The sequence below is a fragment of the Symphodus melops genome (genome assembly GCF_947650265.1).
Source record: "Symphodus melops genome assembly, chromosome: 7".
NCBI lineage: Eukaryota > Metazoa > Chordata > Actinopteri > Labriformes > Labridae > Symphodus > Symphodus melops.
The window spans coordinates 6,593,892-6,608,531 of NC_136697.1; the positions used below are offsets into that span (position 1 = coordinate 6,593,892).

At 40.5% G+C, this 14,640-nt stretch overlaps 1 protein-coding gene across 2 annotated transcripts in view; it reads right to left on the reverse strand.

Annotated features, from left to right (window-relative positions):
• Positions 1 to 9,695, reverse strand: part of LOC306826447 (solute carrier family 12 member 7-like) — a 37,373-nt gene extending 27,678 nt beyond the window's left edge. For both annotated transcript variants that reach the window (XM_079347795.1, XM_079347794.1), the window contains exon 1: positions 8,930 to 9,695. In XM_079347795.1, the coding sequence (XP_079203921.1) occupies positions 8,930 to 9,074 (145 nt within the window). In that variant the 5' untranslated portion in view covers positions 9,075 to 9,695. The remainder of the gene's footprint in view (positions 1 to 8,929) is intronic.
• Between the last annotated feature and the right edge of the window lie 4,945 nt (positions 9,696 to 14,640).

Consider the following 14,640-nt stretch of genomic DNA (forward strand, 5'->3'; position numbering starts at 1 on the left):
AAGAACAGTGTGCTGTGGGTGCGCATGACGCTCTGAGGACTGTAAACCAACTCAAAGGATTTTTGGGGGAAATCCAACACCCAAGTGTGCAGAGGCTACGGTCAGGGTTTAATCTGTAATCAGTGTTAGCTTTGTGGCATCCTGTCTCTACTTTCCATCGGTTTCCAGCTGCTAATTTGGATGTCATGGGTTTTCATGAATGACGCAAGAGAATGCACACAACTGAACAAAGGATATGGGGAAGTAGGACAAGATTTGCACGAGCCTATTTTTGTTTTTATTTTCAAGGGTGAATATTCAACTAAATCACAGACAATCTGTGAAAGAGCAGGGTGTAAGAACATTTAATCTAAAAGAACAAGAAGTTGTATGTTTTTGTTTTTTGGCACTGAAGAACAAGGCAGTTCAGCTTTTTAAACTGTCTGTAAGTGTGTCATCCACTGATCAGAAGATGGACAGCTCGAGCTTGTGCTCCATCTACCTGCACACTCCAGATTCCTTCAGCATTATAATGAAATCCTAAATGCTCCCAAAAGCAAAGCTTAAAGTGTTTTTGTGTGTATTAACATGATAGATAATAATTAGCATTGCAGGGTATTTAATGAACGTGTGATCAGCAGCGTTGCGAGTCAGCAAGCGAGGTGAAGGGGCCGAGGCATCAGAATGTTCAATTCTTTTTGAGAACATGATTATTTAAAAGATTGTTGTTTTTTTTTTTAAGATCAGTGGTACCGAAAAGTGTTGAAGTTTTAATAAAACTGTTTTTTTTTGTTTTCTTTTACAAAAGACAAACGCTAAATAGTCCTTTAAAATATTACAAGCAAACACTTTTACATTGTCTACATTTGTACGAATACACTGGAAACATTTTGAGAAGTAAATGTTGCCAGCGCATTGATGCATTTTACACAACGTGCAGGAAGTTTGCCTGCAATTTTCAGTTATTTACAAACCAAAATAATCCAATATTGGCTGCGAATATAGAACTTCTATTTTTGTTGCTTTGTTGTCTAAAGGTTATTGTTTCACTTTTACTAGAATTATATCAAAGTTTAAAAATCTGATATTGTGACAAAAAAAAAGCAAAAAAATGTCTAACTAATTGAGCGTTAGCAACAGGTGGCAGGATGTACAAACTGGACAAGCTCACAAGCTACATACTGTACATGCAGCTACATATATGAAAACAAAAGTCGAGTCAAACTATCACTTACACTCAAAGAGTTGGACTCAGTAAAATACTGCCAGGTCCTTTTGACTGTGTTTTTAATGATGTGCAGGCTTGATGTGTCAGGAAGTTTTTTCCATCATAAAAGACAAGTCACTCTCTCTCTCTCTCTCTCTCTCACACACACTCACTCACTCACTCACTCACTCTCTCACACACACACACACACACACACACTGACTGGCTCTGCACACCAGCAGCATGATGTAGGCTATATATCTCTGCTAGTTGTAGGATCTGTCTTCCTCCCTCGAATCTGTTTCACTTCACAATAAACTCTCTGTGTAAGAGTACAGAAAGGGCAGACACAGCTCGGTCCTCTGGAGTCAGACTAACAAGTATGTAAACCTTCACGGCACACACACTCACCTTTCCTTAACCTGACTCTACTTTTGAATTAGCACAGTGTAATTCTGATTCTAAGCTAATTGCTATCTTAAATATCATCATAATGCTATTGATAAATATCATGCTTCACAAATGTTACTTCAATCTTGAAAAGACAGCATTTTAAGGCACCATACAGAACAAACTGCTTTTAAAACATCAGGTGTGCACAGAAACTCAAGAGTCATGAAATACAATAAAGAGAAATCATCCAGCTGCATCATATGCTAACACACCTCTCTGCCTCTGTATGACTTAAGTATATCCATCAATTATCTATACCGCTTGTCCTGTTTGAGGTCACAAGAGGCTTGAGCCAACCCCAGCTGTCATTGGGCGAGAGACAGGGTTGACCCTGGACTATTCACCAGTCAATGGAAGGGCTGACATATAGAGACAGACAAGTAGCTTTAAATAGATAATTAAAACCAGGTCTGTAAATATTAAGCAGTGATTGAATCAGTCCACATGTGTGGAGACGTCTGGACCGTCTTTAACTCAGTTCTTCAGGATTGATGCCCTGATGGTACAAAACAGATCCATACATTGTAACTCCTGTGATTACACTTTTTCAATAATTTATGAAAGCAGTAATGCAGATGTTTTTATTCATTAAATGAGATATCTCTGTAATTGGTCTGTTGTGAAGAGTATCATTAATTGGTTTATTTATGCATGTATCTTTTCTGTTGAAGTGCCGATCAAATTCGTATTTTCATTTGTGTTTTTGTCTTCATATGTGAATGTTGGGGTGAGTGACTCTGCACGTTACTGCCGCGGATTGAGAGACTCTTGTGATGAGATATAAACCCCGTTTCCACACAGCAGTCCGGTACGGATCAGTACAATTTGGTACGGTTTGGTTCGATTACGCCTGATCCTGTTTGTGTTTCCACAGCCCCCCGTGCCCTATTCGGTAGGTGGCGAGAAAGCCGAATGCCGATAGCCGCTATGTAAACAATGTCATATGATAGCAGCTAACCGCTAACAGCTAACTAATAAATTCAACGAAAGAGAAAAACGCTACACAAACAAAACCCACGCTAAAAGACATCCTGAAGTTCATCCACTTTGTCACTGACATGTGACTCATTATTACAAAACTCATTCAAGCTTTTTTTCAGAGAAGGCTGAAGGCGAGGAGAAATACAGACGTAAACAATCAGCTCTGTATGGTTTAAACACGGCAGGGTTTTGTTTACTGTATGGGGCTTAAATGTCCCACACCTGAGCACACACAATAGGCGGAGCTTTATCTAAAGCCCCGTTTCCACCGAGCAGTTCCGATCGGTTCGTCTCGGTACAGCGTGCATTTTGCGGTGTTTCCATAGACTAATCCTGGGAAAGATTTACAAATAACCGATCCGTACCGTCCTACTTTTTGGGACCCTTCCGTTGGGGTGCCAATAATATCAAGCCGACCAGAAAAGGTGGAGCTAAACACTGCAGTCCGCTGATTGGTCGAAAGAATCATCACTTCCCGTTTGACAAACAAAACTCCGCTGTGTTGTTTAAATCATTGACTGTAATACACAGCTGATTGTTTACGTCTGTATTTCTCCTCGCGGCACACAGCCTTCTCTGAAACAAGGCTGGATTGAGTTTTTGTAATAAAGAGTCACATGATGTCAGTGACAGAGTAGATTAACTGCTGGATGTCTTCCAGCATTGGTTTTGTTTGTGTAGCGTTTTTCTACTTTGTTGAATTTATTAGTTAGCGGTTAGCTGCTATCATGTGATGCTATTTACATAGCAGCTTTCGGCATACGGCTTACACGCCACCTACCGAATAGGGCACGGGGGGCTGTGGAAACACAAACGGGATCTGGCTTAATCGAACCAAACCGTACCAAATTGTACTGATCCGTACCGGACTGCTGTGTGGAAACGGGGTTTATATCTCATCACAAGAGTCTCTCAATCCGCGGCAGTAACGTGCAGAGTCACTCACCCCAACATTCTGTGTGGAAACAAGGCTTAAGCAAGATCATGGTGGGGAAATTGTTTTGGAGAACACACTCGACCAAGGTTCAGAGGGACTAAGATTTCGTGATTTTTTTTTTAAATAAATCTGTGATTCTTTTCAAAGTCTGTCATGAAACATAACCTGAAAAACGTTTTTGTCTTTTTTTCCCCTTTGTTGTCGCTGATGTTTTTATTTAAAGTATTGACGGCAGTCTCAGACAGTTTTACAACTCAAAGAGGGAGAGACATGTGTCAGACGGGCTTTTTAAGCCTTTACAAATAACAATGTTACAACACAAAAGATTCAGGGGACTTCACTGAAAACACGCTTCCTTTTCAATCACAATGGCCTTTGTTACCTGGACTTCCAGTTTGACACGAAACAATCAGAAACAAATCACATCCTTTGTACTGTACAGGTTCCAGAAGCTTTTTATTCCCTGCAGAAAGGACAGGATGAACAAGTAATCGAAGTGACAAAAATAACAAAATAAACCACATTGAGAGGCTAAAGCTAGCTTGTCTTCTTAGGTGTGTCTTCTAACAGAGATAGGTGTGTCATGGTTGTACTGTATGTCTCCCTAGTTATTTTAAAAACACCTCCAATGATGACAAAAGTCCATCCTCTCTATCTTCTGCCTGCTCCAATTTTCAGAAAATGTGTGCTCAAACAGGCCGTTTGGAGATTTCACCTTCATGACATCACAAAGTAGCCCCTCCCCCAGGTGGGTGACACTCCCACAGCTAGGTGTTTATTCTGCCCTCTGAGTCTGCCTTCTCACCATAAACAATAGGACAAGAAACAAAAAAGACTGAGCCATCCAAGCCCTTTCAGAGAGAGGGCGTGGTCAGACATAGCTCATTTACATATTTTTTTTGAAAGGTTTATTTTTGGCCTTTTTGCCTTTATTGATAGGACAGTGGATAGAGTCGGAAACAGGGAGAGAGTTGGGAGAGACATGCGGGAGGGTGGCCACAGGCCGGACGCGAACCCGGGCCGCCCGCGCGAGGAGCAAAGCCTCGCAACATGGTGCGCGCGCTGCCGCTGCGCTATCGGCGCCACCTCATTTACATATTTAAAGCTACAGACAGAAACTGCCTGTTCTGAGCAGGGCTGAAATAGAGGGATTTATAGACATGACCAAATACAGTATCAGAGAGGATTTAGAACAAGACACTTCACAGTCATGTTTTAGGGAGCATTCAGACTTATTTAACCTTTGGTTTTTTTTAAGAAAAGAAGAATAATATTTTATGAAGTATTTTATAATGTAGTCTTTCTGAATGACATTTATATGACATTTTGGATGCTTACGTTACAGCTCAGGTAATTTAACTCCAAAAGTCGATAAAAGTGCTTCACCCATACTCTAAAATCACAATGTAAAGCTCTTTCAGAAGTGATTAAATAAACCAACTTAAAACTTTATTAACATTTCAACAAATTATTTATAAATGTCTAAATGTAATTTTCTGCATTTTTAAATATTGATCTCAGAAGACCAAGTCCAATTTTTTATTAGCATTTTTTCATGGATTAAAAACAGGAAATATGGATGGTAAATGTTTGGATGGTAAACCGTTTTACCTAACCATAAATTATTGGGCTTTCATTTGTATCGACAAAAAAATTCATCAGTCCTTTTTCAGCCTGAGAATAGATATGAGCACAAAGTGTAGCAGAATGAAACATGACACTGGTCATGGGTTGCTTTGGAAAATGACAGCACTGAGATGTTTTTTGTTTATACAGATTGTATCTTGTCTAATCAGCACTGTGTACTTGTATGTGTCCCACGAGCGCTTAATAGACCTAAGGAGCAACAGCTCCCTCTGTACTATCACAGTATGTGAGTTAAGATGATTTCTGGATGTGTTTCCTTTCTAGGTGAGATACTACCGTACAGCAAAGCTGAAATCTATATTTTAACAAAGCTTCCAATCTGGTACTGCAGAATTGAAACAACAAGTAACAAACATAAACAGAGTATGTAGAGCATGATTTAAGGTGCCTCTGTGTCCCCCCAGGAAGTCTGAGTCAGCCTGTGTGCGATGCCTTGACATTGACTGTGAGCCTAAATCTGCAGGAAGAAGTTCTGAGGTTTATTGTTGAACAGAACAGAATTAATTTAAAATAGGTGAGACCAGCAGGTTAACTTGTGTCCAACGGGACAGAAAGATTTTGTGATCAGTGACCAGAGACAGGGCTCTCTAACTCTAAAAGGCACACACAGAGCAGATAACATCATAACTGAATGTGAGGTTATGTTATGTTTGTGTCTCAGCGCCGTGAGTCTGTCAGACTGGCAGATCTTCTGCGGCATGCAGGTCAGTCTGGCACATGACACTGGACCAATGAAAACCGGTATGAAAGGGACCCTTGAGTGAACTGAATTCAGAACACCAAGCCAAGTGCACATGTTGCTATAAAACTGGCATGACACAAAAAGCGTACCAGTTAGAGCTGCATGTAATCATGACAGACCAACTGCATCAGCAAACACACAGAAAATATGTGTGTAATGAATATGTGTTGGTCTGTATGTTCATCTTTTTAATCTTGTTTTCTTATGGAGTCTGTCAGTGAAGATGATGATGATGATGATGTGGCTGAGGATTTTAAAGCAAACAACACCAAAAAAATGTGGGACACAATGAAATCAATCACTAATATGACACCTACTAGGAAACCACTGTATTCAACAGATGAAAGTTTCATGGCAAATGATCTAAACAATTTCTACCTCCAGTTTGATACACACGACCTTTCTTCTGAATGTTATAATGTCATTAGCACCATACCATTAGGTGATGATGTCTCAAAAATAGACAGACCATATTGAGGTAGTAAAACAGTAGCAGGGCAGCAGGCCCTGACGGTGTCTCATCCTTCCTTTTGAAGACGTGTGCAGAGGAGCTAACACCAGCTTGGGCCCCCCTCTATCAAAGATCAATGGAGTCGCATATAGTTCCATCGTTGTGGAAAAGGGCGACCATCATCCCTCTACCAAAAAAAGCGGTCCCCCAAGATAACAACGACTACAGGCCTGTTGCCTTGACTTCCATTGTGGTCAAGTGCTTAGAGAAGTTGATGGTGGCAAAGCTGAAGTCAAATATAAATGGTCAGTTAGATCCATATCAGTTTGCCTACAGAGACAACCGGGGCACTGATTACAGTTCTCACTGTAACACATTCAATCTTGCAACATCTTGAAAATCCAAAGGCTTATGCCAGATTACTGTTTGTCGACTTCAGTTCTGCCTTTAATACTGTGCAGCCACACATTCTTCTCAATAAACTGACACAGATGTACGTCAACCCATTTATAATCAGATGGTATCACTCTTTTTTAATCAACAGGACCCAACAGGTCAGAGTGAACCAGACAACATCCCAGTTAAAAGTAATAAGTACAGGAGTTCCTCAAGGGTGTGTGACTTCTTCCTCTTTATTCACGGTTTATACTAATGACTGCACCAGCAGGCATTCTAGTGTTTCTCTTATTAAATTCTCAGATGACACTGCCATTCTGGGCCTCTTGGATTCTGATACAAACACCCTTGTGTACAAGCAGGAGGTAAACAACTTTGTACTATGGTGTGAGCACAATCACCTAAAAGTCAATACAAAAAAACAGAAGAAATGGTATTTGACTCGGGTCATGTGGGGGACCACGCGCCGATACTTATTCATGATGTTAATATTGCACAGGTTGATTCGTACAAATATCTAGGAGTGCACATTGACAATAACTTATCATGGAGTGTCCATGTAAATAGTGTGTGTACTAGGATCCAGCAGCGACTTCACTTTCTGCGAAGGCTTAGGGTGTACAGTGTCCAGCAGAAGGTGATGCTGCTTTTTTATCGTTCTGTGATCAAAAGTATACTTCGCTATGCAATTGTTGCCTGGTTTGGTAATTTAACTGTGAAGTTGAAGTCTCTAATCAACAGATTGGTTCACACTGCACTTAAAGTGATGGGAGTGAGGGAGCGCCCCACTCTTCAAACAATATTTGAGGAAACGGTACTTCGACAGGCCAAGAAAATAGCTGCAGACCCCTCTCATGTCTTGAATTCTGAGTATGAATTGTTTCCCTCAGGCAGACGCTACAGAGTTCCAGTTAAAAATAAGACAAGATATTTGAACAGGTATAAATGTTCATTTATCCCACTATCCGTTTCTCTGTTGAACTCAGGCTGTAAGTAGAGGTTTCTGTTCCTGTAAAGGAATGCCATGTATGTATGTATGTAGGTATGCACTTTATTGCACTGTCAGCACTTGTGTGCTATGCACTGTTTTACTGTATTTTTCTTTTCTGTCGTGTTATGCAGCCGCCTGTACGTCCAAGGCAAATTTCCTTCGGGACTAAATACAGAAATCTTGAATCTTGGCGGTATCATTTTTTCCCCTTTATTTCTTCAAATCAGGCTGTTGTTGTAACAGATGTCTAAACGGTAAACTCTAAATGCTGTCACATTCAGCAGACTGGAAAGTCTGGGGTTCGATCCCCAGCTCCTGCAGCTTCATGTCCAATGTGTCATTGGACAAAACCATTAACCAAAATGCATATGTCAGCGGCGTTTGAATGTGTATGAATGGGATTTATTATCTCGATAAAAACTTTACACAGCATCCTCTGCCATCATTGTGTGAATATCTAAGTGTGACCTGCTATGTAAAACAATGTGAGTCCTCAGAAGACTAGAAAAGAGCTGCCCGAGTCCATTTACCACAGTTAAAGCTGACAGGACAACATGGCATGGCGTCTGAGTTGTCTGTAGACAGACAGCACACAGATAAGACTATCTGAACATGTCGTTCTTGTAAGGTGGTTTTTGAATAATCAGATTTTAGTTTATGGTTTCTGACAATCAACAGAAAAGCGATATCACATTTTCCCTGTGCACTATTAATATTAATATTATCATCTGTTATCCTTTGTGTCTTGTTTTTGAAGTTGTAGATTGAATACAAAACCTGCTGTCAGCAGAGTGAAGTAACAAGTCACACCCCAACACTAATGAAGCTGCCCAGCAAGTTCCTGCCTGTTGAACAACGTCACACTGAGGATTTGTTTGTGTGTTTGTGTGTGTGTGTGTGTGTGTGTGTGTGTGTGTGTGTGTGAGAGAGAGAGTGTGTTCGTGTGTGTGTGTGTGACTGTGTTCGTGTATTGCCTGCCATAACATGACTCTGACCGTTTGTGTTAGCCCACTGTAAATTGCACATGTTTTTTCCACACAATGCTTCAGCTGGTGTAGGCTGGGATGTGATTGGATGATCCCTCATGAGTGTCTGAGCCTGCATACACACATTAGAAGAGATTTTGTCTCTTAACATATTCCTACCTGAGTTGAGCCCTTGTAAGTTTTCTTCTTCTTCCTCGTGAAAGATGTTTCCCAAACTGACAGGTTTGCCTTCTCCGGCTGCGGCTGCACTGCTCCCGCCGTCCTCTGCATCCTCCACCGGCACCACAGTGAAGTTTGTGGGCATCTTGACTCTTCAGTTGTGTGTTCAAAGTATGAAGAAGAGTCCAGTGACGACAAACAGGAAGTGACTAGTTGTTGAACTTTCACCCCAACACGGGGAAGAGAAATCCAAAGGAGGTCAAGCAGAAGTCTAAAAGGCAGCAGCGAGAGAAGCTAAAGTTTCCCTTTAGCCACAACATGTCACCCACTGCTTCTCTCTTTGTGTCTCTCTTCTTTGTTGTGTGATCCAGAGTCCTCTTAATTCAGGGAGAGAGTGCCGCCTCCTGCACATGGGGCAGACCAAAGTCCTGCGGTGTATCTCTCCTTGTTACTTTCCCTCCCTTTTCCCCCCACTTCTCCAAGAGGACTGCCCCATGTGACCCTTTATTTACCATATGAACAGAGGTGGAGTCTCTACATGGAGAAGCCTGCAGCTCCTCCTCTCACTCTGACCGTCCTACTTCTCTCACTCTCACCTTTGTAATGCCAAGAGGTGGGAGAACAAACTCTAAAATACCTACCAAAGTTTCCAAAGAAATGCTGACATCCAAATCTGACTGACACATAAATCCTTTAGCAGGACCATGAGGTCCCAATCTCCTTTGTGTTCTCTTCTTTAACCTCTGGTTTGTTTCTTTGCTCCCTTCAGGCTTCTGCCTTTCCGTGTTTGACTTCCTTCAGGTAAAAAAAGAAAAAAAAGGGTGTTACCTTTCCCACAGTGCATTATGGGAAGCAGTAGAGTGTTATGTTCAGCAGAGCAGCGCCACACACACACACACACACACACACACACACACACACACACACACACACACACACATTGTCCCAGCAAAGGAAACCCCTTGATAGCCTTGGACAAAAACTTTCCAGCAAAGTAAACAATGGAAGCTGAAGGCAAAGGACAGAGCTGTGAGTCACAATGAGCACAAGTCAACATGTTTTGTTGACAGTTTGTGGGAATGATCAGACACTCTTACGTATCTCTAGACTTAAAGGTAGGACACACTTCACAGAATACAAACTGAGCTTCAGTGTGTGCGTGTAAGAGCTTCAGCAGGCACTTCCTGTTGCATTTCTATCGGACACTAGATGAGATTAAAGCTCTGTTCATATTGTTTCATTGTAGACTTTAACTTTTACAGACTCACACATTTCAATATGACATGTTCTTGTTCATGCATTAATGATTGTGTTGTGACTTTATTATTTTGTTTCCCCAAACAAATTGGGATTCTATAAGTTAAAAGGGGTTTTTGACACAACAAAACTGGGTAGAAGTGCAGTACCTTAAATGTCCACATGAGGCTGGCAGCAAAGTAGAATAGAATACAATAGAATAGAGTGCCTTTATTGTCATTATACAATTATACAACATGTGTTGGCTTAACCTTTAAGTGCACACAGCTAAAACAAAAAGTCCCCATTAGGTCTCAGTGAAATGTTGAAACAAACATGTTTACAACCTGGTTTGAAAAAAAACATTTTTTGGCTCATCATGCTCCAGCTGCATATTTCTACAAACATGTCATCACGTCACATTCTTGCACATTTACTGTGATTGATCCAGGTTTATGTTTGTGTGTCTCTTTTTGCTCAGGATTGTAGAGTGTTAGCTTTCTTGGCTCATCACCCTTTGTGACGCTGTTGCCTGATACTCTGGAGTCTGATATTTCAAACTACAGTATACTCATGTAATACTGTTATTATTTGTTTGATAAAAAATCAGGGCCATGTTTTAAAGTAATATCATATATGGATCACTTTTGCTGTTTTCAAACATGCATGCTTGACAACTTTTCAGGACCGCCAGTCCCTGAACATTTCCAAAGTTTTTTATCAACACGTCTCTCATAACCTAAATGCTGCTCGTGTTTCAGGCTTTACCTCTATACTCAACAGACCAGAGTGATCTGAAAACCTGAAATCTAAGATTTTTGACCAAATATACTTTATTTCAAAACTGCTCACCTTATGAATGTAAAATGTAGACAGCTGTGTGTAAATTTAAATTGACCCTCATTTGATCATATTTTATTGGGACAGAGTTATGCATCACTAATATTTGAGGCTTTTCACCTGCAAAGATAGTTAAACGTAGGCAGAATTTAAACACCTAGAGCTCCTAGCACCTGGAAAGTCCTCTATAAAACATGGTTGTCATGGTGATTGTATAAAAGGAGGGATAACTTGGAGGATGAGGAGACACAGAGGGTTTTATCCACTGTTTGGTCATCATGGTATCATGTTGTAGTTAACGATTTCACCACTTGGTGTCACTGTGTTTATTTTACACTAGCTGTAGCCTGAGGAGGTTTTGAAGTCTCCATGAAACAAAAACACATTTTCCAGATGTTGATCGATAGATAGATAGATAGATAGATAGATAGATAGATAGATAGATAGATAGATAGATAGATAGATAGATAGATAGATAGATAGATAGATAGATAGATAGATAGATAGATAGATAGATAGATAGATAGATACTTTATTGATCCAGAGAGAAATTCAAGCTAGTCTGTGTTGTTCTGAAGTTGTTGATAAAAAAAACAGTTGTAGTGTTGGTTATATATTACATTTAATTTTCAAAACACCTGTTTTGAAAGATCAATCAGCAAGTGTTTATCTGTGTTACCTGTACATATTTATAAAATAAAGCCAGATTTCTAAAGAGATGTTTTGTGAATTTTCTGTCCCTGTAGTTGTTGTAAATGTAAAGGGGGGTGTTGTCGGTTCAGTCGTTGTTGTGCTGCAAGTTAATCCAGAGTTTGTAAGTTAAATTTTCATTTATCTGCTAAATCTATTTTAAAGAAGTATTATCTAAATATTTCTAAATCTAAGAAACTGTATTTTCTCACCCTGTCAAATGAGTCATTACCCATCCTGCATCAGGGCTGTTTACAAATTTTAAATCATTTAAGAAGATACCAATCCAATTGAATTCCCCCAGCATAATGTCCTGTGAGGAGGAAACAGACTGTTTGGTGTCAGCAGCGTGTCTGTAGTGATCGATTACATAAATGTTTGATGGCTTTGTTTGTGCTCAGCAGAGATTTGATTATTTACATTTAAATACATTTATTTTCTCATTCATTTTTTAAGGTCTAATGAGACATTCTGCATTGGGCCGTTTCCTTGTAGAAACTTATGAACCGATTAAAATTCATCCCTGCATTTTGTCCCGCCTTCTATCTTGTTTTAGCAGAAAATGCGTCTTAATGTAAATGATCACAAAGTTTGAATGCTTGGTCATATTTTATAATTCCCTCACAGTTAGTTGATGAACAGCTCATAAGAGAGGTTAGAGAAAACACTGTAACAAACACTGCACTAAGAAAAATACATTTTTTACTGATCAACATTGATCCTGGATTTAAGATGAACCTCATGTCTCCATGGTAACCAAACAATGACACAACTTTATGTTACAACCTGACTAGTTCACACGTAGGGTTCTGTGTGAATTTACACAGACTGGTGCAACAGCCCACTAGATTGTAAAGAAGAGAAAGCAAACATGTCTCATGTTTAACCTGCGGACAGTTTCTCTCTCTCTCTCTTTCCTCTCTCTCTCTCTCTCTCTCTCTCTCTCTCTCTCTCTCTCTCTCTCTCTCTCTCTCTCTCTCTATGAAGTTGGCCTGATATCAGATGATCTCACAGATGCCACACGGGTTACCACAGAATATAATAGTGGTGTTTAGTTTGGTAACACTTTTGTACCTCTCTCAGAGCAGCTCTCCGTAAGAGGCTTAAACACAGAGCTTTTCAGTTCTGCCACAAGCTTAGTGGGTCGTGTGTGTGCCCAGGTTTGAATCCGACCTGTGGCTCACTTCCCGTATGTTAAACCACTCTCTCTCTCTCTGTCCTCAATTTGTGATTATACCTGCTGTCCTGTCACTACATAAGTCAAAGAAATCCTCCCAAAAATACACCTCAAAAAGCCTCACAGAGCTTTTCAACGTGTCAAGTGTCACTTCAGTGTTTATCTTGACCTCTCACTTATTTGTGAGGAAAGTGAAGGTACTGGTCGTATTGCACCAGCAGAGGGCGCTGTAGGCTGATGAGGGCTCTCGACTTGAGTTTACAATGAATAGTAGAAAGTGAGAGGCATTGAGGTCAATGTCCGCCTCACAGGTAGGGGTATTTATAGTTTGTCAGCAACCAGTGGAGGGATGAGTGTAAATATGTTTTAGCAATGGTTCATAGCAGGGGGCGGTCATAAACCCAGATACATATTTCAGTGGGCTGAGGATATTAAACAAGTTTCTGCTGTTGAACTGCACAGCAGCAAGTCACAGGCAATGTTTTAGTTTAACCCTGACCTCTGACTTATGTGAAATGTTTGATTGTGTGTGTGTAAAATGTCTGTGGGAATACATGCATGTGTACACATGTGCATGCTTGCTAAATGAGGTGTCTGGCAGGATTCAAAACCTCCAATAACTTCCCTCAAAGAAATGCCGCACATTTCTTTGCTGGAATGGGCTTATCTTTGGTGAGCTATCGCTTGGCCCATGAATAAACTACCACAGCTTCTCCTTCCTGCACAAAACTTTCATTTTATACCTCTCAGATGGCCAAAGTGTGAATGTTGAAAAAGAGGGAAAGTGAGAGAGTAAGGGGTGAAATCAAATCCCTTAGCAAACAGCAAAGAGGTCAGTGCTGACGCAGACCCGGGAACAGGCCGCCCTCCCTCAAGACTATAATCTTAAGTGGCTGGATTCTATTTGTAGCCTTTTTACCTGTTTGCTGACTCCCCCCACTCTAAAACCATGCCATGCAAACAAACTGGAGGATTTGGATGACCTCTTGTGTCATCACGTCGTGGATAAATCTCAACAGCCTGCAGTTTGCTATGAGACCGCGGAAAGCAATATCATAGCGAACAGACTCATGTTTACGGAGTTTAAGGTCAACGTTTATACACTCAATGGATAAGCTTGAACACTTCTGTAGTCAGCTAACGAAAGAAGACAACTTCTCGTTATGAAGATGGAAGCAGATGAACTACATAGAGAAATACTGCAGTGTTTTGATAATACTGTATATTTGAACTTATATACATTACTAGGCCATAAGATGGAAACAAAGATTGTTCCTTTAAAGCACCATTCACCCCAAGCAGTTCAGTTTGGTTCGTCTCAGTACACATTTTGTGGCGTTTCCATAGACTAAAGCCGGACTCGTACCATCCTACTTTTTGGGACACTTCTGTTGGGGTGCAAAAAAAAATCGATCTGACCCTAAAAGGTGGAGCTAAACACTGCAGTCCGTTCATTGGTTGAAAGGATCATCACTTCCCATGTGACAGCAGCAAACACAACCCGATTGTTTACGTCTGTTTATTTCTTTATGCGGCACACAGCCTTCTCTGAAACAAAGCTTGACTCTGTTTTTGTAATAAAGAGTCATATGCCAATGACAGAGTAGATTACCTGCTGGATGTCTTCTTGGTTTTGTTTGTATCGTGTTTTTTCTCCTATGTTGAATTTATTAGCGGATTAGCTGTTAGCGATTAGCTGCTATCATGTGACGCTGTTAGGTAGCTGACGCGGCTATCAGTAAATAGCAAATAGGGCACGGTTGGCTGT